This window comes from Mus pahari, chromosome 5 (genome assembly GCF_900095145.1).
Source record: "Mus pahari chromosome 5, PAHARI_EIJ_v1.1, whole genome shotgun sequence".
NCBI lineage: Eukaryota > Metazoa > Chordata > Mammalia > Rodentia > Muridae > Mus > Mus pahari.
This window is the reverse complement of record NC_034594.1, coordinates 136,649,024-136,675,936: the sequence shown is the minus strand read 5'-3', so window position 1 is coordinate 136,675,936 and position 26,913 is coordinate 136,649,024. Positions and strand designations below refer to the sequence as shown.

Genomic DNA, 26,913 nt, shown 5'->3' with positions numbered 1-26,913 from the left:
AAGGTCGATGTTTTATTCAAATTATGTACTTGTAAATTATATACTTTCTTCTTGGTACTAGGGTTTGAACCAGGGCTTTGCATATGATAAGTGCTTTACTACTAAGCTATAACCCCAGACATAAACTAAAGGGTGTTTTGCACAGTGCTAATACACATAGGCTAAGCATCCCTAATCCAAAGTACTCCAAAATCTGATACTTTGAACCACCAATGCGAGGAAAAAAACATAGAAAATACCATGTAGTTAACCTTATTTCACACATAAAAATAAAAACATTGTATTTTACCCTCTCAGGGATGTTATATGAATTTCATGCTCATGTTTCCTGTCCTCCACAGTTCTGATTGTCTATTGAAGAAGACTGAAGTATTTTGTATAAATGCAAAAGGAAACACAATTTGTATGAATCAATTAAGAGCATGCATCAGAGAAATCACTTTAAGTCACTGTATCTTTACATTTGAGACATAATAGCATTGATTACCTTGGCAATAAAATAAAAGCATGGATCCCTAATATTGTTGATCATAATTAACCACACATGACTACAAGGCCTAGGGTCTTGGTTTCTGTTATATTTTAGTATAATCGTAGATAGGATCTCACTATGTAGCCTTGGCTTTTTTTTTTTTTTGCAGATCTTCCTTCCTCTCTCTGCTCCTCAGTGCTGGAGTTAAGGGTGTAATACCATACCCAGCTAAAGTAGTATTTCTACAGTTGTTGAATAAAATCAGATTTTTAAGTGTAGGGAATCCCATATATGTATGAAAAATTTTAAGCATAGGTATCATAACTGGTGTTATGATATAGGGAGTAATTGAAATACTAATAATCAGACCTGTCAAACCACACTTATAATACCAGAAAATGTAAATTATACTTAAGCACATACTTAATTGGGTTGTAGGTATAGAACTTACTTATATGCATTGTTACTAATACAGTTGAGGACTTTAAGGACATTTGTAGGTAGTTATATTGACAGCATCACATCCTGTACAGTAAGGTTAACAGACTTTTTCTTTGACGATATCTCTTAATTCTGTAGTGAACAACAATCTAAGGCAGTTGTTCTCAACCTGTAGGTTGTGATCACCACAAGGGGTTACATATCAGATATTTATATTAACGATTCATAACAGTAGCAGAATTACAGTTATGAAGTAGTAAGGAAATAATGTTATGGTTGGGGGTCAGCATACTATGAGGAACTGTATTAAAGGGTTGCAGCATTAGGAAGGTTGAGACCACTGCTCTAAGAGAACTGTATTCAGGTTACATTAAGATGAGTCTCCCTAACCTAGGATTTGCTGGGTCATAGATGAAAGCAGAACAGTTTTCACACCCAGCATTTACAGACATAAACTGTCAGTGTTTTCATCTTCTGCATTTCATGTCACTTGCTATCAAGTAGAGAATGCAATGTGTCAGTGTTCTCTTTGGCAGACAGAATCTGTAGGTGAAGCGGAGTCTGCGACAGTGGACAATGTGAAACAGGAGGCAGGCACTCTCTGGGAACCTGTTGCTAAGGTGACTGTAGAAGAAGTGAAGAATTTTCAGGTATGGGCTGCTTTTAAGCATGTACTGGTCAAACAAGGGAATCTGCCCTCATTACTGATAAACTAGTTTGATTCTTGTCCTCATGTTGAATTTCAAATAAGATGTAGACAGGTAAATTCTCACTTTATGGTAGTTGTACATCAAAAACAAAAACCAAACACCGTACACTTTCCCTGAAATGTTACCAACACAGACAAGAATACAAGAAATAATTGTAACCATTATACCAAATATACTCTTTATTATTGGTAATTGCATATTATACCAATGATGACATAAATGCATTTTCTGACACTTAGATGTCAGACAGCTTGTTCGATTCATCTCATCAACAATAATCACTTTTCTCAAATATCACATGTACCTATTAATTGGCAGAAATTGACATGACTACATACATTCAAAATTGTGTTTTGAACACAGGTGATATAATAGGGAATTGTAGGCTCATAAGGAAAACAATGTTCTAGGTTTATAGTGCAATAGTCATTTGTTTCCTTAGATGTAGCTGTAGGCCTGAATATATATAAAGTTCAATTTAAGTCAGTTATGTTCATAAGCCCTGTGAATTTGAAAAACCAGTTGTTAGATATGTCTGGGTTTCACCTCAGTTCCTCTTCCCCTTCTATGCAAGATGTCTGGAGCCTTAGTTTTCCTAAACTGGCTCCAAAAGCATGTTGAAAGCTATTATGGCTCTCAGTGTTTACTAACTTATTAGGAAATTCACATTTTATTTCCTTAATGATGTTTTTAAAGACAACTCATGGATAGTTGTTGGACAAGACAGCATTTATCATTGGGAACCATAGCACAGGGTGTCTCTTTTTGTCTGCCACATACAAGTTAGGACGCGGAGAGTAGTTAGCACATTTAGGTTATTATTAATGTAAGTGGGAAGGCTGTCTTCTTCATGATCCCGTGACTACAGTTTCTCTTACATTATTTTTAGAATGAGTATTATGTCATGGTTTCCTTATTTTCCAGCCTCGCACAAAGAGAGCCCGTCAGGTGTTGCCCTTTGAAGATGAATACAGATCAATATTTAAAGCTGCAGCAAGGGCTTTGGAGACAACTGAGTTTTTACTCAAACACTCTCTTGCTCCAGCATGGCTGCTGCCGGAACTGGAGACACTACAAGAAAGGATCGAGAAGCTAAAATGCTGTGTGCTTACAGGGTAAAATATGAATGGACTGTGTATTGGACAGAACTGGGTTGACTCTTAAGATGCCTTGCCTGGGTGTTTTGTAAATGAAATTGTGAATGTAAATTACGTTTGTATATTTTCATAGCACATAAAAGAGCTTAAGTGTGAAAATAATCTTTATTTGACATAGAGAACAAGATGGGAGATGGGGGTGGATATTTCTCATTGAGAGCTTTGGTACAGTGTAATCCAGGTGAGACAGTAACTGCCCAGGTCCAAAGGAGAGGGACTTTTCTTTTCTCAGGGATAGACTGTAAACAAACAAATTGCCTAAGGAGCCTTAGCAGTTTGAAGTTATAATTTACAGTTGGAAGTTTGTTTTCTTTTTCCACTAAGTTATTTCATAATAGAATTTACTCTTTTACTTTTAAAGAAATGGCACAAAAATTAAGCTTACCAGCTTGATTTTGTTTTTTCTTTACTTCCAGAATTGACCTGGAAAAAAGCACTTCTTTAGCTATTTGCTTTGTATGAAAACTGGCCTCAGTCAAGTGCACACAGCACTTCCTCCTGGAATCTGGCACTGAAGCCTTTTGCCACCAGGACTTAGTCAGCAACCTGAGGTTGGTCTCTGCTTGAGTTGGCACAGACTGTAAAAAAGAGCTCCTGGTGTGGGGAACACAAGCTGCTTTGGGGTTTTGCATCCATGCAGCTTGCGTTGAGGTATTAATTCTTTGAAAATTCTTCCTGAAGCTTTTCATTATTGTCACCAGTTGTTATCTTCCCAGGCTAGCTCTTCTCCTTCCCAGCCTTCTGCCTCTCCCTGCAACAGAACACACCGACACTAGCTGTCTGTGGCAAATTATATACACATCTGAAAAGCCAAGCATTTTAAAAATGACCCAGAGAGAATGCCTTATGATAAGAAACGATAAAGCTGTTACCAAAGTTAAAAGCAAGACTGCATTAGTTCTGATGTTAAAAACCACACCCATTGGAAAGTAAGTGTGTAATACAGTAAAATCTTTTCCCATATCGAGGAGCTACTCATGTAGCAGGTGGACCCAGGTGTGGCCAAGGACAGTTATACACAAGGCACAAAACAGAAGATATAAAATGGGTTTGTATTTTTTAAAAAACTTTAATTTTTTTGTGCATACATATATCTATGCCCCATTTGTGTCTGGTGCCTGTACAGGTCAGAGGGATTGAATCTCTTGGAACTGGAATTAACAGACCATTTCACGTGAAGCATTCTGAGAGCCAGCAATCAAACCCAGGCCTCTAGAAGAATAGCCCTTATTGTTAACCACAGAGCTTTCTTGGCGATTTTATTTTGGAAGTTTGATTTTTTTTTTTTTTTTTTTTGTAAAGTCTGAACCATGAACACTGTAGATGATAATATTGTGTCATGTTAACAGGTTGGGCATGCCTGAAGGACTAGACTAGTTCCTTTTTGCAGAACTCTGAAATCATTTTCTAAGAACTGGTTGTATTTCTGGGTTTACTTTGATCATTTTTAGTCAGCAGTATACTCTGTTCTTTCATTGATCAAAATGCTTGTTTATTGCTAGCTAGGGCTTCTGAGAGAAACCCTGACACTAGCACATTTATTACAAAGAATGAACTCACCTCGGTCATTTCTGTTGCAGCAAACTTTGAGGAAAACTTCATCACTGATGAGACATTATCCTTGTCAGGGACCATCACTTCTGTCCTTAGTTCAGGCAAAATTAGAAAAGTACCCGAAGGCTTAATTTCTGGGGTCATATCTGCAAACCAGTCCAACTCTGGATCTTGTCCCGGCTTCTTTTTTACTTGAATGGTAAACTCTTCTCCCAAACCAAGCTCTGACCGAGCCCTCGGGGGTCTTTCTTGTGACACTTGGGGTGGTTTGACTTCCCCATGCTGTCTGTGACTGGTCTTTGAGGAAGGACTGGATTGCAAAGGCTTTGACTCTTCAGTGAGAGGAACCAAAGCTGCAGAGATTGTCTGTCCTCCTGAGGTAACAGGCACAGGAGCAGAGGCTGTAGCTGTTGTGTTTATTTCAGTGCCAAAGCCAGACTCACAGTTATCCCGGGTCAACTCCTCTGCGGTCAGACTTGTGTGCTGGGACTCTGCTACATCACAGGGTTCTCGGGGCCTTATGTGAATACTGGCAGTCTGCTGCTCAGGCTCCTCAGGCTCACTCCAGTCAGGCCACTCCTCAGGCTTATTAGAACCTGCAGGGACACTTCCATTGTCCTCTGAAGTGTTTTTCACATCTGAGAGTCCATTCATAGGGAATTTAATAGTGTGAGAAAACTGATCACCTATGGGTACATGCAAGAATTAGTCTCATGAAATATTAAGAGCAAGCAATAAGTAGGTCTAATTGGAAATATCCATGAACACTAGCAAAAGTTAGGTAGAACATAACAAAAATGCCAGATACACATGGCACTTAACTCAAAGGCATACCATGTCATAATTGATCTTTAGATCGTTGACTAACTGTCCAAACAATGTTGGCATAAGTCTTTTAAATACAGATAAATACAGATTCAGTCTTATCCTTTGGTAGTAATTACCAAACGTGTGCTCAAGTAAGTTTTTGTTTCTATGTTTGTCTGTTTGTTTTTTAATTATTTACTGGGGGTGGCAGAGAGGAGATCTGGGTGCATACATTCCATACAGTGCAGGTGTATAGGCAAAGGTTCTATTTTAAGTGTGTTCCAGACATTGAACTTGGGTTGCTAGCCAAGCCCATTTTACTGTTCAGAGACTGATCTTTAATTGTGTGTGTGGGTGTGTACATGTGGGTGAAATGCCCACAGAAGTCAGAGAATTGGATGCCCTGGAGTTAGTTAGAGGCCAGTGCTGGGGACCAAACTTGTGTCCCCTGCAAGAGTAATTTGTTTTTAATTGCTGTCTGGCCCACAAAGAAGTGTGAAACAGATTCATCAGGTATTGAGAGATCTAGGTTTACTCCAGTTTCCCATCCTACTTATCATCATTTTTTGCTACATGTCTTTATTAACATCTTACAGAACTCTTCACTTTTGGTATATTATGATGCAGAAGGCATCGGAATACCAAAGTATCTGATAAAAAATGAATTCAAGTAACGTTACATTACCATGTGGGAGGTCAGACATATAACCAACTGTCTGGAGAGGTAAGATGAGGAGAAAGCAAGTCCAAAGTGTACTTGATTTTCAAAATTTAAGCTTAATGTTCTCAGGAATAGCTCAAAGCAATGGGAAACACAATTGAAATTCTTACCTGTCTGTAAAAGAGTATTGTAATAGTCTTCCTGTATGTGCTTCCTGCTGTTGCTGGGCATGTTGCCAGACAACCATTTAGGGAATACGTTAGAGGAGGGGTTCTCCAAGACTTTTGAGACCCGACTCTGCTGGCTGCAGACAACATGCATGGGAGAACCTGAAGGGAGAGGAGTGTGCTTACATCTAGCACATGATTGGTGAGCAACAGTCAAGGGAAATAGGTGTATGTAGCACAGATAAAAGAACATCATTAAATATTTGATGAAAAACCATTATTAAATGCGTTTCCTGTCTCCTGAGGTTTAAGACAGGTTCTGTCACCACTTGGTGATGGGACAGAACTGTGAAGCAATGAATAGATAAAATTTCAGTCCTTAAAATTGTTCTGGTAGCAATGTAAGACCATGATTCTAATTTTCCTTTTAATAATAAAAGGATAATAGTAAGAGTACAAGCCTAAAATAATGCCTTAATACCACAAAACTATACACTGAAAATAACTTTTCTGCTGTGGTATTTGACAGTGAGTGAGGAAAGCAGTCTTAACAGTCACCAGAAACTTACACTTATCACTCAGGAAGATTTATAAATTACAGCTGAATATTTCCCCTACCTTAAAGCTACGGTAAGGGGAGTCAAGTGTCATTCTAAGGCTTCAGCTCTCTCTCTAGCACCTGTCTCTCTTCTTCACCCTCAGCGCTCAGCATCTAGCACTACAATCCAAGGAACGACATTAGAGACCCAGGATGTTGTAATGAAATCATGGTCCTATTCAAGGTCATACAAAGTAGCAAAAAGGCTAATTTTGTTGATGCAAAATTCTTATGCTACCTCCCACACAGAATACAGTGGAAACAAAGAAAGATTTCCTGAAGTACTCAACAATATCTTTTACCCAGTAATCTAACAAAGTAACTTAAGCATCTGATGTTTAAAAAAACAAGTCTAGTCCCTACTAAAATTCAAATATATCCTCTAACGTACAAAGTCTACTTCTGAGACTCTCCTATGGGAGTGGGACCACACATAATAAAGATGCATGTGTAAGTATTATAACAATACTAGTACATACTGATTAAAAATCCAGCAGCAGATACAACAGCCATCATTATAACTCACTGAATTGGATTCAGTGAAATATGAGGCAGGTATAAAAGTGAGGTAGCTTTTATGCATTGATGTGGAAACACATCTTTAATATGCAATACATGAAAATAATAAATTTATGCATAGCATCATTAAAATAAATGTATTTAAACAGTTATCTTCTCGTGGGTTTGTAAAAAAGGATTCTCACTTAAGCCACTAAAGGTCACTCTGTATCCACTATGAGTTTGAAAAGGGAAATTCAACTTTTTCTCATGCTTTCTGTCTATTAACTTCAACATAAACCTGTATTATATAATACTAAAAACCTAATAAAATAATTTTTAGTCTTACCTTCGGGGGAAAGGTCACTAGTTTTGGTAAAGCTTGGAGCAGTGCGCTTAAAAATCTTGGTTCGTTCTCCTCCCACAACCACTTCTGGTCCAAGTAAAGACACCAGCACTGCCAGGCTACGGAGAGTAATTGCCACAATGGAATCGCTGGTATCCCGTAGGCCCAGTAGTACCTAGGAGCAAAAAAGTGTAGACAACCATTATCTTTCTATCCTGGAAAGGACCAACTGGCCTGCAGTCATAATGCTTGTTCAAGTGAACACAGCATTTAATTTCTAAGGTTAGTGGCTCTCCAACCTTCTAAGGGAAGGAAACAGTATCCATCCCTCCCAGGCCATCTTGGATTGCTACTTAAGAAAACAAAACACCAGGACCGGCAAGCCAGCTCAGTGGGTAAAGGCTCTTGCTTTGAATCCTGATGTCCATGTAGATCCCCGCACATGGTGGAAAGAGAACTGACACCCGTGGGTTGTCCTTCTCCACACATGAGCTGTGGAAGGTACACATGCACATAAACGAAGGCACATACATACAAATAAATGTATTTTTTAAGATAGAGCCCCGATGAAATACACTAGAAACTAAAAACTCCAACTGCTACAAATGACAGTTTTACATATAAATATTCATACTTCTTCATTATGGAACATTAACAGCGCAGGAGCCACACTGCTCTGCAGAGCATACTCCGATCATTCTAGGGACTGACAAGCTATGTTGCTGGTCTAATTCTTAACTTTATGCATACTCAGATGGGAAGAGCCCACAAGAGCTTTGTATATATTTAACACGCTCCCACTGGTCTAGTTAATTCTGGTCTCCCACAGTCATCTAGCTGCAAATTCAAAGAACTATGGGACATCCAGTCATTTGTAACACCAAAACAAAGAGGAGCTTGTGTTCAGAGTCAAAGGTAAGACAGATGTAAAGACTGAAAGAAGCAAAGCCCAGCCGACTTATGCCAGGTTGGGTAGTCTGACATCCTTTTAGTACAGTAGAATATTTAGTTACTATTTTTTGTGTTTAGCTGGATTTATGTGGATTTTAGTTATATGCAACCAAAAGCACCTTAAACAAGGAGAACCATGGATAAGATAGTGGGGCAGGTTTTGTTCTATATTAAAAGGGAAGGTAGATTAGCAGGGCCTGAGTACCTGGCTCCTAATACTATCTAGAATATTGAGTTGACATAGTTTTACTAGTAATTCTCAGTATAACTGGACCAATTAATCATGTATTTGTGACTAATTCTCATTTATGTAAGACCAAGGTATTCTAATAAGACCTGGTGACAGTCCAGTGGTAACTTGGCAGCCACTTCCTGGATGTAAAGCTTTAAACCAGAGCCTGTTTCTATCATTTAATATACTACTCCCAGACAGTCCATCTAGGCCCAATCTGTTCTCAACACCTTTTTCTAGAGTGAAAGCCAGTCTGAGCATCCCCTCCCCCCACTTTGTCTTCTCTTAATTGAGCTAGTCAACAGATTTTTGCCCTGTCTTCACATGGCTACTTTATGGCACACAAAAGTTGACCCAGTTACCCTATAAGTACAGTTACCAAAGAATAGCTAAGGAATTTAGTAGTTGTGTACCTTAACAACTTATTACTAATTCAGTTTCCTAAATTATGAAAGTTGGTTGTCTTTCACGTGCTGAGCACCCAACTCAGTCTGTGGACTCAGCTTGTAGCACCTGTTTCAGAGTTAGAGCACTGCATTTCTGCTAAATTGACACTGCAGGCAGGCTAACACCCATTCCTGCATATCTAAGTGTGAAGACCCAGCTCCCCAATGACATGTGCTTCTACAACAGTGTTAGCCCATGCTACAGTAACTGAGCTAAGTGACTTAGTGGGGGAGGTCAAGAACCTAGACTCTCCTCAAGAGTGATAACAAAAACTTGGGTATCCTGAGGTCCCTGCGAAGTTAGCTATTCAAAGTATCAGGAAATCAGTTTGGATGAGTCAGCCTGAGGCCCTGAGGACTGAAGCTTTAGCTAACATCATAAGAAGTGTCAAAACTCCTAAACACTGTTAATACAAAGACTCATGAGAGTTAAGGAACTGTTTGGCATCCTAAGGCATCACCTAAAGGAACCATCTGTCATTTACAAGTTCCTTGAATACACAGGTGAAGTCAGTAAGGTGACATACACCTGAAATCCTAGCAGTCTGAAGCCAGCCTCTGCTATACACTAAGGCCATGATCTCACCCCATTTCCCCTGATCCCCAAAAGCCAGTCCTAGAGCAAACGCTCCATGAAAATGAGTGTGGACTGCCTGATAAAGAGATACGAAGTACTGCTGCTGGGAGCATCAAGGCTTGTAACATGCAGGCCCTCAGAAGTGATTACATCTGACTATGCCTTGGTTTCACACTTTGGTTCTTCAGATTTTCACATAAATTTCTGTTTTGATTCATGCCTCTGTGATAACTTTTTATAGCATAAAAAATGAATGCAAGCCTGGAACCTCTGGGTGAGTGAATACTAGCGCTCCCTATGGTAGACAAACAGGTTGGAAATCACAATAAATCTCTATGGCAAAAACCATAATGTAATTATGGACAATCATATGTTCACAAAGCATCCCACAAATGCTAGTGAATGGCCATGAGTTTGCTTAGGCCTGTTTTTGTCTTCTCATTCATTTACCGTCAAGAATCAGCACACAGAAACCTAACAGTTCACAGACTGAGACTAGACTGAAAGTACCACCTCAGCCCTTCACACGCTAGAGCTCTGGACCTCACCTGCTGTCTGAGTCTTTGTGAGTTATTATCTGACACCCTCCTCCTTTCCTTCCCTGCAGTGGCAGCCCCTGTGCTCAGTCTCCTCAGCCTGCTCTGACAAGGTTTGACACACTCCCACTGCCAACTTGGCTCTGACCTGTGGCAAGATGACTTTCTTTAGCTGTTCCTGAGTGAAGTGCTCCACGTAGGCCTCGATGTGGGACAGTAACACCATCCGTACATGCTCCTCATGTACCTCGAACAGCTGGAGAAGCACAGGGATCACTCGGGACTGGAACAGCGCTGGCGAGAGCAAGCAAGGAGTTTCTCCTGGTGCATTCTCTACCCCAAATCAGAGGGTACAGACAGAACAGTCGTTCAGTGAAAAGAGTGAAGAACACAATTCGTCAACTTGAGTCCAGAACTTTATACATATTTTATGTATTTGTCTAGATTTTAAGGTGTTTTAAGGTGTTTCTGTTGTGGGTTTCAATAACGTCAAGGCTTTTCTGTCTCAAGCGTTCTCTACATCCTGCTCCTTTCCTGCTTAGTCTGGCACAAGGCAGATCTTTAATGAGTGCTGATGTGATTCATGGCTTCTCCCTCTAAAATCCACAGTGAGAGGATGGAAAGCTATAAGGAACATTGATTACTAAAATAAAAACATTCAAACCAGAGATAAAATGCAATTCGAAACTGAAGTAACTACCCATAATATTTGCAGGAGTGACAGCACCTACGAAAATCAACCCTGCAAGGCAGGAGAGGTGGCTCACTGGTTAAGAGCCCTGTACTGACTGCAGAGGACCCAGGTTCAGGTCTAGTTCTCATAGTGGCTCTACCACCCCCTAACTCTTAAGTTCCAGGGGATTTAGTGCCCTCCTGTGACTTCCATGGAAACCAAGCATGCATGTATGTCACATACATGAAAGTATAACTCTGATGCACATAAAACTAAGTCTTACATTGTTTTTACTTAAGAAAATGAATTCTTAAAGTAGGATCCAACCTAACTCTAAATTCTTTAGTATGTTAGTAATAATACATTCTCTAACCTGATGTGTTACCATCTAAAGACAAACTTTCAAAGCAACTGCTTCATTTCACATTCAGGAAAAAACAAAAATACAAAAAGTAACCCATAGTTCCAAGAATAAAGCGATCTTGGAGATTTTCAAACTTTTTATTCAAAACACAACATAGTTTGTTTTCAGTAGTTTAGGAAGCACAGGCTAAGGACTCACTGCAAGGATAACCTGAAGATGTGTGCCTTCACCTATTACAGGTCATGCATGCTCCACAGTGTGTGTGTGTGTGTGTGTGTGTGTGTGTGTGTAAAACCACTTACTGCAGTAAATATGGCTCTCCAGGAAGATGAAAGATGTTCCATATTTACCTGTGGGTTTTGGTACCTGAGTTAAAGCTATCATATTAGGGAGGAGAAACTGTTCTGTGCTTTAGAGCCAAACTTTAACTTTAGGATACTGTAATATTACCCCACCCCCAAAAATGGATTAATAATTGCCAAGCTCCTTAATAACTAGTAACATGAGAAAAAAAAAATCACCTTTTTTAGGTCCAAGTAGATAGGGAAGAAAACTCTTAACAGCTACTGGCTCAGCAAACACCAGCTGGTTAAGCAGAAGAGGCACCAATCTTGAAGCTATTAATTCTTCTGACAGGCAGCTCACCCGGTCCAGCAGAAATCTGAGGACAAATGAGGCACCGGTGTCGTTGGCCTCCCACCTGGTGATGCTACCTGCTTGCTTTCTCACTCTGGCTCTCCCATAGCCTCGCCAATGCGGTAAACACCTGAGCTGATGGTGTTTGCTGTGCATCTGCTTCATCTGTTCCTTGCTATTTGTTTTTTTTGCTTTTCTTTTTCCTTTTGCTTGCTATATTCTTAGCGTTAACATAGAGTCTTCCTTGGCCACCGCTCTAACAGCCTCTTCCTTTCCGCCCACTGGCTCAGTCTCCAGCCTTACTGCAACTCCAGGTGCTCCTTTCCCTCTCCTATCTCTATCATGCCTGTCTCCTATCTCCTTCATCATCGCCCGTCTCCTATCTCCTTCATCATCGCCTGTCTCCTATCTCCTTCATCATTGCTCATACATCAACTCCTCTCTGGTGACAGAACTATGTCATACTAACCAAGCTTAATGGGATCTAACTCTGCCCCCACAAAGAGTGATGAGCACAGAGATTTCTAGCCATCTCAGTTCCATTCACTCTCAGGGGCTTCCAGGCAAGCAGCTCACTGTCTACAAATCCCATCAATAGCCTGCCTGTCATACAGGGACCACTTACCTTTGCTCCAGCAGGGATCAGGTGCTGCCATCTGGTACACAAATCCCAGTGGGTCTCACCTTGGGGCACTCACTCTGTTGTTTCTCTGTCTAGAGGAGCTTTTCTCTCTCCACTCCAAGCAAAGCAAAACTTTTTGGCACACCTTTACGTTTAAGTTACCAGTGTAGATGTGTCTGCATGACTAGGACAGTGGATCCCGGGGCCGGGAGAACATATGACATGTAGGGAGGTTCAGTAACCACTGGGAGTCAGAAGTCTAACTCAGCCTTATAGTGCTGACATGGTTACATAGGTTTCATTCAAGGGAGGGAATTTAAGGTGTTTTTTTTTTTTTTTCTGAACTTACTTGAAAAATTCAGTCTTTTCATCTTCACTCTTTAATGTCAAGCTTTTCAAGAAATTCACAACTTCTAGAAAATCATTTCTAAATGTGAGGAAAGAGCAGGACAACAGGTAAAAGGCATAAGTGTTGAAGCCATCATTACAGACCATCCCAGGACTTGCAATGAAGAAATGCTCTCTATGCCACACGACAGATTCAAAGTGCTTATGAGAGAAACAACAGAGCAAACCAAGAGGAACCTACTGTGAGAGGATAGAATGGAAGGGCACTTGCTGGTGTCCTTAGGCTTCAGCAGTGGCCACACCTTCCCAATGTTCTCACTGTCACAGAACACTGGTTAAGTGGACTACCCTGGGAGAAATGGCACTATCATTTCAAAGAAGCTGCTGATCCCCAAGTCCCCTGTGGTGAAGTGAAAACACTAAAGAGGATCTAGGAAATGGAACTTCTATAGAAGTCACCAGTGTTTTCTCATTTTTCTGACTTTTGGACCTAGGCAAGGCCAGTTTCTGAAGAGTCAACATAGTCCCAAACCTGTAAACTATTCTGTTCCAAGATAGCATGGCTCCCATCCTACCACATCCCTACCATAACAATCATCCTACCATATCCTACCATACCGTCCTAGCATATCCCTACCATACCATCCTAGCATATCCCTACCATATTGCCCAGCACTTAAGCACATGAGCCTGGTATGCACAGGTCCTGCCTTCATTTTCACACTGACACTTACATGCGATTCTTGGACAAATTATTAAGGCCCTGTCTTCCATGATTTCCTCCCCATAAAAATTTGTGTTACTTTTAACTTTGCCAAAACTTAATTTTCATTACCCTGGTGTTGACCAGTAGTTTTACTGAAAAAAGTCTAAACACATACTTTTCTATGATGGATAAATTAAAAGACAGTGGAAATACACCAGAAACTCAAGAGACCACGTTGTATGACATGAACCATTTTTCTGCTTCTGTTGAATGATTTGTGTCCTGTGCTGTTTGAGGGTGACGCCTGAAATGATTAGCACACAGTAATATGTGCTCCAATGAATTTTTTGCATTTATGGTTTAATACCACATCTTTATGTCTGTTTACATTTCTCACGCAAATGGTAGCATATGTGGACTATAAATGTATGTGCTCATATTCGTTAACTTCTCATAAGAGACAAGTTGTTTACTTTTCATGGCCCTAAGCGAAACACAGACCATCTACATTTATTTTATGTGTCCACCACATCTTTTTCCTCCTTTGGTATTTCTAGGCTGTAACATTTGTCGCAGAGTTCCAATTTTTTAAATCTAAAAAACAAAGAACCTTTAAAGACTCCTGTCCAATCGAAGTGGACCTGTATACCCCAAAGCAGCTGAGCTAATACACAAGTGCTTTAACGGAACAGAAGTGTGCTGCCTCAGGGAGGGAGCTGGCCTGCTCCACCCTGTTGCTTCTGGCAGTTTGCTCCTAGTGCCACACAGAGGCATGTCTGAGGTATGGCCTGGACTGTGCTTTGATGATTTTCTTCCCTCTGCACTATTACACATTTCTTTTTTTTTTTTTTTTTTTTTTGGTTTTTCGAGACAGGGTTTCTCTGTGTAGCCCTGGCTGTCCTGGAACTAACTTTGTAGACCAGGCTGGCCTCGAACTCACAGAAATCCACCTGACTCTGCCTCCCGAGTGCTGGGATTAAAGGCGTGCGCCACCACGCCCGGCTCTATTACACATTTCTTAAAGAACTTCCGTTACATGTAGTGGTAACAATTTACTATAATGAATTATCTTTATAGAGACTATGATAGTATGAGAAATAAAGTATTTATAAAAATCATCTACAAATACAAGAAAATAATAATAATTGTTGAAAGACTTATAAACACAAATATATACAACTGTATTTGCCAATTTAATAAATAAATGGATGAGGGAACCTGCCATATTGGGAAAGGTCCAAAACATTTTCTCAGAAACATAAATGCCAACTGTACCGTTGGTGACTACAGGCACTAACTCAGTACACCCTGCCACACAGTGCCTCTCTAGAGGCCTCATCTCCCTTGGGGCAGCTGTAGCCTTCCTTCTGCTCTGACCCCTTCCAAGCTCAAGTACAAACACATAAAGATACTTTGTTTAAGAAACATCTCTTAGCTTTGTTAATAAAACTCACAAACATGGAACTACCCTGGGCACAGGATCTGTGGTTACAGAAATGAAAAACGTAATTAAAACTAACCTTGAGGTTCAAAACCATCTGTGAACTCAGGGTGTTTATTCTGTGCCCTTCCCTCTGAAGTCTATACACTGAGACTAAGGGAACCAACCGTCTACTGCCAGACAAAAACACAAACCTGCCCCCTCTCAACAAGACAGATTCCGAGAACATGCACCATATGCAGTGGCAACACAAGGTGGGGCCGTGCTTGTCTACTTGTATCTACTTTCTCAATTAGCTTCCAACTGGAAACTGACACAGACTAGTTTCTTTATAATCAAAATTCCTTCTGAATCTGGATATAATTCCTTCATGACAGCTAAGAAGTTTTCAAACTTTTTGTGGTAAAAACCTGAAAGGCAAACCAATCTCTCTCTCCTCTCTTTCCCTCTCTGTAGCTTGTCACATGACGCCCTCACCTGAAGAAATCATGGGACAGTAAGGTGCTGAGTGCTGGCCGACACTCGGGCGTGGGGTTCAGCAGAGCTGAGTGCAGGCTCTGTAGGAAGCTGGAGAGAATGTCCGCTGAAACTGAAATCCAGAGCTACAGTTAGTTCCAGGCCTTCTCCCTCTTTTCCGACCTCTCTAGCTGGAGACTGATGAGAGCAAAAACCAACCTGAAAAAGCCCAAGCAAACAGAGCCCTGGCTGTTGCTGCATGACTTCTGCTCGTTCAGGCCAGATGCCTTGGCAGGTCTCCAAAGCAGTCTTGTCGGCACGGCCCGCACTACCCCAGCGGCCTTCCTTCTCCATGCTCCCATTTCCTGATTGTTAACACACCTTTGATCCAAAAGGATGGCTCAAAAGGTGGAAGGTTGGAAGGGTCTTTTTGGGTAGGCTCTTCTCAAGAAAGTTGACTGAATGCCTGTATTTTCAATTCATCTTCATATTTGCCACCATTATAGGTGTGTTGGAGAGTAGTTGGTTCAAAAAAAAAAAAAAAAAAAAAAACAACCCAACAATGCCTTAGAACTTTAGGGCTTAATTCTCAAACATTTAGGAGGGACGGTTCAAGGTGCAGCCACCAGGCACATCTAACACCAGACACTGCACATCCTAGTAAAAGCTACACTGGTACTGCAGGAAGTGTCAGCAGAATGAGACAGGCCACTAAAGGATCGAATGTGGCAGCCACCGCAATATCCATCACAGGTGCAGAGTTATGTCCTAAAGTCCATCCCAGGAGACTGACACAGGCTGCCTAGCATGCAATTAGAGGAGACTGAAGGGAGTAGAGAACTGTCTTTAACTGTTTTTAGCCTGGCACGTAAGAAAAAACACTAAGTAAATTATAATAGAAAAAATTAATGGCTTTGAAAGCATAAAGAAACTTTAAGCCTGATTTTGAAATTAATTTAATAAAAACACCAGCGTGGTGCTCTACTCCTCAGGCCAGCAGAGCTCAGTTCCTGGGGTCTGTCCTCACAGTGAGACAGCTGTCACAAAGCCAGGAGATAACCACATACAACAGGGACAGCCCCTGGGCAAAGGGCTTCCTGCTTAAAGTTCTGTTTTGTTTTTCAAGCTTCTCCTGCTTCTACTTGTCTAAATAGCTGCGTGGTAGGCAGCCGCTTTCCCACTATACTGAAGACTGCAGTCCTTGGATCCCCACGCAGAGCAAGCGGGTCAGGGATGCCTTTGCGCCTTAGTCCGTGCATGCAGCAGCTCCCCTCCAACTCACCCTGCTCATTGAAGATGGGGAGCAAGCTGTCCACCAAAGTCCCAAAGGCATAGGCATCCCGGGCGTGTCCTTGGGACTCGGGAAGGGCTGAAAATTCTGCAGACTAAATGCATTAAAGACTATTAGAACTAGAGGCCCTGCTTTATGAGCTGTCTCCAGCATTCCCCCTTGTTTGCATTCATTATTCTTATTTATTCTTATTTATTTATTATTCATGGCTTTAACTACACTCCACAGGCTTCAGCAATTATTAGTTCAAAGTACATGAAAAATAGGTGTGCACTGTATGCCAATGAAATTTCAGGTCTCTCTCCAAAATGGAGAGACTTGGAACTACTAGCTGATGGGCTTATCAAAGACTTAAAAATATCTGTATATAAACAAAAAGAAAAAAATCATAATATAATACATATCTGTGGTTTTCTGATCATAAGCCAGAATAAAATATATTATACATAGTCTAATAGGTATATGCTATACATATATATAATCTCTATATATAATGCATAGGCTAATATACATACATAGGTATATATGTACATGATGAAAACAAAGGTCATAAGACAATGTTTTTCTTTATAATCTGTCATGCCCAGTGATTCTTTCTTTCTTTCAACTTTTTCAAAGTCTATGTGTATGAAACAGATTTGGCTGAGCCTGAGATTGTAAACCTTAAGTTTCTAGCTGGGTCTGCATTTCCTGTAGAATATTAACAATCTGGAGGTTGGCACTTATTTTAGGGCTTGTAAGGGGAAATGCTTCTTAAATTAACTATTCAATGGTCTTTCCTCACCATGACAGTAACAGGCATTCTGCCACACGTGAGTGCCACACGTCACTGAATTCCAGCTAGAGACTAGCTAGGAAGACAGACCGGGAAGGAGGAGGTTACTGCTCCCCAATAATTACAGCATCCAGAAAAGCACAATGGTGTCTCATGAAATAAACACCATCTCTGGCCACACTGGGACATCTCATCTTGACACAAACAAAACTGTAAGCTGTCCTTAACTGGGATAGTAAAATTGATCTTGGGCATTTTCAATGTCAGAGGCATTATGAAGCATGTATAGTTTATAATGTAGTGAGGAATGGACAGAGGGAAGGTAAGGGTTGTTCTTCTTTGTAGGGTTGCACTCCATTGCCCCCAGAGCCTGACCTACACTTAGCTGCACTAAGGGCCTCTACTTACCATCTCCTCGGGAGGAATGGATGCTGGGTCTCTTACTGACTGGATACTCCTGAGAAACTAGACAGAAAAGACAATTCAAAAGAACTCATATGCATATTTGGTAAATTAATCTCTTAGCTCAATCTATAAAAGCAACAGTGATAGAAGCGGAGCCATAAATGAAACCTTTCCATCGAAGCTACACATTCAGTATAAAAAGTTAAAACCTTCCTGATTCATTGTGAATGTAGTTCCCAGCACAGCACAAGGCTGAGGAAAAGAATAAACATTGGCTCTTCTTCCCATCAGTGGGTCTGAGAGACACCTTTGTTGTCAGAGGCTCCTGAAGCTATTCATTTTCCCACACAGGTATTAATGACTAAAAGGTGCTGTGGTCAGATGTGGCCCATGCCTGTAGTGCTCACTAGTAAGCAAACTGAAGGAGGAAGGTTACTTGAGTCAGTAAGTTCAAGACCAGCCTGGACAACACAGTGAGATCCTGGTTTAAAACAGCAAGCAAGCTAACTGTTCATCACAGAACAAAAATTTATCATACAGCTTACCACTAAATCATGGGAATCTTAAGTTTTGCCATCAAGTCATAAAATCTGAGGCTCCTGTGGGTTGTGCAGATAAAAACGACACCAGGGACTAGGTACACCTACTCACCTATTCAAGATTACTTCTGAAAAGCTTACATGCCCAAATGGAAACACAGTGAATGCAGTAGCTCTCCTGTCCCCAGGCAGTGCTCAGAAGCCAGAGAGAAGCTAACAAGTCTAATAAACTGCTGAGTGCCATGCATCTTAGTAAGAGTGATTAATCCTTTCAGGTACGGAAGGGTTCAGAGACTGGACTCCGGCTCCACCTGACATGCTTTTCCGTTTTCTCGGGGACAATAGGAAGGAACGAATCAGAAAAGAGGGGAGCCTCAGAGTTGCTCCACGTAGGCAGCGGCTCAGGAACTGAGGGTGCTAAATAGAGCTGAGGTAGCATGGGCAGGCCTGTGAGGGGCACTGCGCATGTGCCATGGCAAAGCATTCATGCTATGAACTGCATGCTAATTAGATGTGAGGTGAGTTCAGAGGAAAAAGTGCAGCAGACAGAAGTAATGACAGAATACAGAACTGGTAGCATCAGACTGGAGTACCAGCTCATGCAGGTGTCCATTACCAAGCCTAAGTGTGGAAATATCTCAGGTAGACATGAGCCAATACATCACAGAGAGGCCAGTTAAGAGCACTTCCTCATCTTCCAGAGACCCCAAGTTCAGCCCCCAGCACCCACATAAGGTGACTCATAACTGCCTGACTCCAGCTGCAGGGGATCTGACACCTTCTTCTAGCCTCCCTGGGCACCTGCCCAGATGTAGTCAATTCATTCTCATTCTCTCTCTCTCTCTCTCTCTCTCTCTCTCTCTCTCTCTCTCTCTCTCTCCCTCTCTCCCTTTTTTAAAAAGACAGTGAGTCAATACTTTCACAGAGACATTAAAAAGGGAGTGGTTTTTTTTCTTTTAAAAAGGGTGCAAATAGTGAAAGAAAACAAACTAGAGAATAGTGCAATAGTGGAGCTTGTGCACTAAGAGGGAAATGTATAGACTTGTCAGACAAAATTATAGAAGTACTGTGGTAGCAACAACTCAGCCCAAATTTCCAATAGAATGCAGTGTATTGACACAGCACCTTAGACATTGTTCGATGAATACCTCTGGCCTCATAATAGACAGATACTATACCAGGTAGAGATATAAAAATAAGGCACTCAACTGCTGGAATGGAAGAGAGACACACAGAGCTGATCTCAGGAGTAAGCATAAGCCATGTGCGGCACAAGTACTTAGAAGGAACATAGAGGCAGGCAACTGGCTTACATGTCTGAGTAGACGGCCACCTCTCAGCCTTACATTCCTGACGGACTAAATGAGAAGGGAATACATGAACCTCATACTTCTTTGAGGAATAACTATTACAATTTAACCTTCTGAACTCGGGCATTAACAAACAGTTCACGTCTTCAAGTCTAAAATCATGGTAGCCATGCGGAAAAGTACCCAGGGAAGAACCCCATGCTGAGTCACCACCACACCTCCATGAGGAAGGGAGCTGCCACCTGGCTCACCTCTGGCGTGGCCTGAGAAACTCTGCACACAGTCTCCATGCCTCCAAGCCTCCAGTGCCCATCCTCACTCACAAAAATAGACGATAAGCAGACATTGTTGTGTGTCAAATGTCCCTGGGGGGGGGAGGGATAAAAACAGAACAGGAAGAAGATTGGCACCCCAACAGTTGAAGGTTTTAAACAATTAAATACTAGTTACCGCAGACAGAGCAATGTGGTCCTGGCACCTGCAGCAAAGCAAATGGAGCTGTGCTTAGAAGAACAAACCAGATGTGGTTAAAACGGGAAAGGCAGACAACAGGGAGCTCCGAATTGCAGGAAGGTCAAGGAAGACATGGAAGCCAATGTATAGATGCTCTTAGTCCTATTTCTTAGGGATCAGGAGCCACACATGTTCTTAAACACACACAAGTCTTCAAAGCCTGGACCACTTGCTTCCAATACCTTACACAAAAAGTATCTCGGCTCCCGAAGATGATGTCATGTTCTCTCCTAAAGTCCCTCTGGCCTAGATTCTATCAGAAACCCAGATCTACTTCAATTGAGAGCTTGCTAGTCAGGCGGCAATAACAAAAACCGTCAGAAGAGAAAGATGGAATGATAAGAACCTCCAGAAATTTCCCACAGACCACAGAACAATCAAGTCTAAAATTATAAAGCAAACCATAGTACACCCAAATAAGTATGAAGACGGGAGAGAATGGGAGCAGAGGTGACAGGCTACGTTTCTTTTTCAAACCAGGATTCATTCAGTAAATAAAAAGTACATTAACTATGCTACTCACATGATCCAATGTGTTTGCATTTTTATACTGAAAACTCTCAGTGTATGTATGAGATGCTTCCATTCAGGGGAATAAGAGAGTATAAACATACAAACATTTGCTTGATATGCGCAGAATGACCCACTGAGTACCCAGGTTGCCTCTAGAAGAAGAGTCAGATCCAAGGATGGAACCTATTCAACCTGCTCCTCTTGTCCTGTTGCTTTTCTATTATATATTAGAGTTATTCCTCCCCAGTGAAGCATTACTAATAATTCTAGTTGCCACACAAACATCAATAGACTTTGAAATTCTAAGAAGTTCTAAATTGCACATGACATTTGGAAAGCCAATCTCCCATTGCAGAAACTGCTTTAAGATGCTAAGATGAGCCTGGCTCCACTGTGTATAACAATGACTGCTGAAGACCTAATGCTTCAGATGTAAGCACCACAAAACAACAGCTCAGAGACACTGACAACACACTAAGTAAACACAAGCAGCACCAATCCCAGACATTACCAGAGCCGAGCACAGAAGCTGTGCGACCTTGTTATGCGCTGTCTCTCCACTGGATTCACCCACTCAAATGCAAACACTGCTTCCTCCTAAGGAATGGTTATTTCTTCCTTTGAAAGCTAAAATGGAGTAGAACTTCTGAAACCAATCAGGAACTTTGGTTTATAGCAACATTACTGCCAAAGCTTTCTCTTAACAAATACTGGCTGTAGCTGTAGTTAGACAAAGGCTTACCAAAAACAAGAAGTATGTGGCAGCTGAAATAAAATTATGTAAGGGACTGCTCAGGGACAGAGAACTAGTTGCTGATCCCACAAACTATCTGTGGCATCTCTGTTCCCTCTGCTTGTTTTCTGTTTCTCTCAGTGTTATCCAAGTGCCACCACCCAGGTGGCTGCCTCAATCCCCATCAACAAAGGGAGACACAAACCACTCACTCTGTCATGGAGGAAGATAAGAGCCAGCAGTATGTCATAGATTCCAGCACAGACTTCTGCAGGAGACAGGGTTTCCAAGGCCACTTCCAGAGGCTGCACTCTCTCAGTGACAAGGTGAATGCCATCTGCTTCCACAGTACAAGATAAAAATCTTAGCAAGCAAGGGTGACGGAGTGTCTTTAAGTGCTTTAAAACACAAATAGAAGAGTTGATGAAGTTAATGACTCGAACCAGATTACTTACAGCCTCACACATGCTGTGCGGAGAGCCGCGCTTTCCCGAGGGTCTGCTCAACCTCCCTATGCTCCCCCAGAGTCCAGGAAGAACAAGAGATGTTCTCTATCTACTGCCTTTTCTAAAGGGACTCATAGCGATACAGACCATGGTTCAATCAAACAGCCATTAGTTAACACTGAAGACTTCCTGTTCCTGCTACAATAAACACCCAGAGAATTAATTCATGGACTCAACTACAGTTTTCTCTCTAGAAACGTTTTGAAAATGATGTGAATTAGATAATATGCAAAGAAAGTAAGTTATCCAAGGAACTACCAACACACGGCCTTGCTTTAAAAAAATTGGCTAATTTACTGAATACTATTACAAGATGGGGTCATATTTTTTCTGTGGTATTTTTTCCTTTTTCTCTTTCCTTTTTTTTTTTTTTTTTTTGATGTGTGTATGCTGAGGATAGATCGTGTGCTTAACCATGTTTAGTACTATGACTGAGACATATCATCAACTCAAGTCATTTTCTTCTAAGATGTCACTATCCCCTGACATGAAATCAAATAGCAAACTGCACTAATAATCTCAACCAAATCAGCAGTGACCAGGGGCCAAGGACTTTCTTAGTGGATCCAAAATGGAGCCCACCCCCCCAAAGTCAATGATCCTGTAAGGTCTCTCATCAAGAATCAGAGGCAGGATAAACATTCTTAGAGTAGCCATATGAAATCACCTGCCTACCTTTCTCATGATTAAAAACCATTACAATGAGTTCTGTGAGGGTCTTTGGCTATAGTGAAGGTATGCTGAAGGCAGGACGACTGCTTTTATAACACCAAGTCATAAAATACTTCTGCATGTGGCTGTAATAAAGAGCTATTAGGACAACCGCAGCACAGTACCTTGGCAGCCTTGTTAACCTTGTCTTCATTTTCTCGCTTATATACAAACACTGAAGCACATTTCCCATCTTGCAGTATGGCAGGATAAACAGCAAGTCCAGATGGTAAGGTAAAAGGAGACTCCCTCAGTGTGTAGCTCTTTAAAGCACTGTTCTCTGATCCCATAGCTGTTGCCGTGAGGTAGAACTGCAGCTCCTCCTCAAATCCAAACAGCTCTACAAACAAAGTAGAAAACGAACTGAGACATTAAATCTCACTCTGCAATATAAGCCAGGCTGGCTAATCCAGGCTTCCCCAAAGTGACCATTAACAGGTACCCACTTACTCCTAACGTGCCCAAAACTGCATCTGAGAATACAAACGGGCAACGAACAGCAAGTTATCAGGAATGCTTGTTAATCAACAACTAACAACTTCAGAGAAACTGTATGCTACCAAACAGTCATGTGTAGTTCCTTCCCCAAACCCAATCGTACACAAATATCTATAAAGGTTTATAAACTTTTTCAGTTAAAGGTAAGTAGCCTTTAGATAAATACAAATGCCATAATTATGACACAAATCTCTCGACTTGGATTTTCCTTGTACTTGGAAGAAAAGCCACAGATATAATCTATGTAATGCTGCTAAAATCCATGCCTATCACTGAATTGAAAGTGTGTATAGATGCATACATGTTACTATAGGGAGAATGAAAAGGTATGAGGGTGAGAAGCTATAGAATATTGGCTTTTTCAAAAATCTAGGAATATTATCAAATGCACTAAGCTCAGTTCTCCCTTAAGACTCACTGTGACAGCCAAATGCAGAGAAGGGGAGACTGCGCAGTGCTCAGTCCCAACAGCTAGACCTGCAGCACCATTTCTGTACTTAAGGCTCAGGGATCAGCTTGTAAAAGCCAGAGGAACAGGAAGTTTGTTGTGAGACCCTATCTCCTAGTAAAGTCAGAGATTTAGACCGTCCCGTTAACAAGGCCGCCTAAATAAGACCCAAAGAACAAGGACACCAATGGACAAGCTAACTTGAAAGAGTGAAATCTCACACAACCTCATCCATAGCCAAAGAACTACAGGGACCCAGGGAATGCTGAGAATAAGAGAAGTTTTCCTCCAGAAGAAAGGGCTCCCAGGTGGTTAGTCAATACCACCTGGTCAGCATTAAGATCGCACTTGCTTGCTTGCGCAAGTATACACACACACACACACACACACACACACACACACACACAGAAACACACGCATGACACTGCAGACTAAGCAGGACATACTTCTGTATTTAGGATCACACACGCATATAACAAGAAAGAGAGATGAATTTGAGAGAACAATGGCAGGGAGGATGCACGGGAAGGGCTGGAGGGACGACAGAGAAAGTGGGGAATGATATGATTAAGTGTAATTCATATATATATATATATATATATGAATTCATATATATATATATATATATATATATATATATATATATATNTGAATTCATATATATATATATATATATATATATATATATATATATATATATATATATATATGACAATTATAAGGACCAGTCACATTTTACTGGGACAACAGAGAAAAGCAATGCATGCATGCAGAGAAAGAAATTCTGATCATGGATGCAGTGGTCCCTGGGCGGCAAGGGCCTTCCTCCTGCCTCCTGGCCAAAGAGCAGTCAAGTCACAGCCGATCTTTAATATCCACAACCAGAGTGACAGGGCGGGCCACTGTCTCCTCTACAGATCTGAACTGGGGAATGTTTTTCTTTATCACTAGTAGCACTCTGAAGCTGGGGTCACCAGGAGGTGGAGCTGGGGCCCCATGGGAGCAAAAACGTGGTAGGCACCAAGGAAGTGAGTGGTCAGCGGGATAGTGGTAGGCACAGGCTGGGGGAATGGCTGCTTTATAGAAAGACAAGGACATCCTCCACCTCAGCCCTGCCTCGTGCCTGTAGGACGAGTGCTGGCTTCCAATCCAGTTTTTCCACTGCCTCACTGACTAAGCCTCTTGGGGCCTGCGGCTTCCCTGGTGTGGCTTGAGTGGGCCTACACTCCGAGACCAAAGGACACTTCTACTCTGACCCCTGCTTCAGACCCCAGTGAGAACAGAGGTAAGAGTTAGGAAAGGGTTAATTTGAAAAGTGTGTGGACCTACCTAGCCTGCATTCTTGGTTCACTACAAAATAAAAGTTTTCAAAATTAAACAATAAAGGAAAAACACAGCAGGTGAGTAGCTTCTTGGCAGAAAAACCAGTTTAATTTCGTTAGTTCTGAAGGGATAATTGCAGCTACTGAGATTTCATGAGCCACGCTAGCAAAGGCAGGGGTAATGGGCATTTAGCTTACTTATTTCCAACAGCAGGCCAAATCCTTGTTGGAATATTGGCTCTTGGATTATCTATTAACCCTAGCTCAATGCTATAAATACAAACATGATACCTTTAGATTTACAAAAATACTAGGCAGCTACTAAAACCAGTCATTTTTCACAGCAATATGTTGCCTATGACCCTAAGAAAGAGCACCTTTAAAAAGGGAAGGCACGGTTTCTACCGAAGCCAATGGGATGCTCTGGGGCCCAGCACAGCAGCGAAAGGGTGCCGAGGACTGGATTTGAGAACACCGAAGGGAAGGCTGTCACTCTGGTTCTCCCCAAACCTATATCTAAGATGCAGGAATGCTCCTGACACCAGCAATGCTTTAAAACCCCCAGGACGGAGCTGAAAGGAAGACATAAAGAACACTCCCAACTCCACGTCTTTTTTTTTTTTTTTTTTAGTTTGGAAAGTAAGAAAGGAACTATGAAATGGTGCCAGGTAGCTTTGAAAGTCACACGAAGGTAGAAAGGGATATTCTAACATGGCACAGGCATTTTTACTGACTACACCACTTATACTTTCTATAATGAAACCTCGAGTTGACAGTCTAGGATGTGACTATACACCATAGCTGTCTTTAATCTATGTCCCTCCATCCTTTTTATTTCTTTGGCTTCAGGTGAAGCTTCGGAAGGGTCCATCTATGGTTTGTGAGCACCCTTGCCTAGTTATTCAACCACATATCACGTGTCCTCTGGGAAAAGTAAGTCCCTCTTAGTTCTCCCCACAGTAGACTTTCTCTTCGGTTCTAGTTCCCTTCGCTTCAAAGAGCCAAAGGTTACGACTTGCCCGAGAGTCCTAAGGATATCTGCTCGTTGGCACTTAGATATTGGGTGACAAATCTTACTAGAGGCCCTGTCTCGGCCACGTACGTTCCCTGCCAGAAACTGAACCGCACTGTGCTAGCCAGTGCTAGCCGACAAGCAAAGCATGTGGTCTCTGTGGACTAAAAGTACTCCGAGGTGTGACATCAGCTCAGAGCACACACATGTCCCCCACCCCAGCAGCAGCAGCAGCAGCAGCGATCCCAGAACTCAGCAAAAGCGACCCTGGGAGCTGTGTTCTCTTCTACGTGTGAAGCCCGAGGATTGAGTGCGGACGCTCGTCGGGGTCCCTGCACCGCGCCGCCTTCCCGCTGGACTCCAGGCCCGGCCTCTCGGCCCTCCACCGGCCTCGGCCGGCGGGGCTCACCCGAGACGCCGGGCAGCGGGGCACCCCGAACTCCCCCGGGCAGCGCTCAACCGGCCGCCCCGGCTCACTTCCCGCCCCGCCGTCCAGGCCACACGGCTCCCGGTTACCTGCGGGCGGCGGGAGGAGGCTGGCGGCTCAGCTCCCTCTCGGCCCGCGGCTGGCTCCGACGCTCAGACCCCGGCTCCGCCACCCACAGTCACCCCGAGGACCCCGCTCCGGCGGCTCTCCGAGGGCCCGGAAGCGGCTCAACAGCCGGGCCTTCAGGTCCTCCGACGCCACCACCGAGGCGCCAACCCGGAACCGAGCTAGAGTGGCCGCCCAGGTGCTGCGAGAGCGAGGGCCCGGGGGAGGTGTGGGCACCAGGGGAGCCCGCACCGCACGCCTGCTCCCGGCAGCCGGCTCTGGCGGCAGAGAAGCCTCTCTGCGTGTGTCTTCAGCCCGACTGCAGGGGCGTACCGGTTTTCATGTTTGGGTTTTTAATCGGCCGCTTTTGAGTTCATTTCCGCCCGAATCCAAAATGGCCACCTCT

At 42.3% G+C, this 26,913-nt stretch overlaps 2 protein-coding genes across 5 annotated transcripts in view; one reads left to right on the top strand and one right to left on the bottom strand.

Annotated features, from left to right (window-relative positions):
* C5H1orf112 (chromosome 5 C1orf112 homolog) overlaps nt 1–10,306 on the top strand; it is a 50,776-nt gene extending 40,470 nt beyond the window's left edge. Inside the window, exons 22-24 of the mRNA XM_029538593.1 lie at nt 1,450–1,563; nt 2,548–2,738; nt 10,225–10,306. Coding sequence (XP_029394453.1) covers nt 1,450–1,563; nt 2,548–2,738; nt 10,225–10,300 — 381 coding nt within the window. The 3' untranslated portion in view covers nt 10,301–10,306. The remainder of the gene's footprint in view (nt 1–1,449; nt 1,564–2,547; nt 2,739–10,224) is intronic.
* On the bottom strand, nt 1,773–26,913 carry Scyl3 (SCY1 like pseudokinase 3). Of its 4 annotated transcripts, none has more exons than XM_021197261.1 (14): nt 26,492–26,913; nt 22,821–23,035; nt 21,691–21,876; nt 19,971–20,084; nt 17,874–17,930; nt 16,682–16,784; nt 15,421–15,532; nt 12,798–12,875; nt 11,712–11,851; nt 10,302–10,486; nt 7,415–7,586; nt 5,973–6,131; nt 4,341–5,020; nt 1,773–3,531 (listed from the first exon to the last, which is right to left on the bottom strand). In XM_021197261.1, the coding sequence occupies exons 2-14, from the start codon at nt 22,983–22,985 to the stop codon at nt 3,475–3,477; spliced, it is 2,208 nt and encodes a 735-aa protein (XP_021052920.1). In that variant the 5' UTR covers nt 22,986–23,035; nt 26,492–26,913; the 3' UTR covers nt 1,773–3,474. The 4 variants fall into 4 exon arrangements, with proteins under 4 accessions (XP_021052920.1, XP_029394450.1, XP_029394451.1 ...); XM_029538590.1 differs by having other exon boundaries at nt 10,302–10,447; nt 26,492–26,667; XM_029538591.1 differs by lacking the exon at nt 19,971–20,084 and having other exon boundaries at nt 1,781–3,531; nt 26,492–26,667.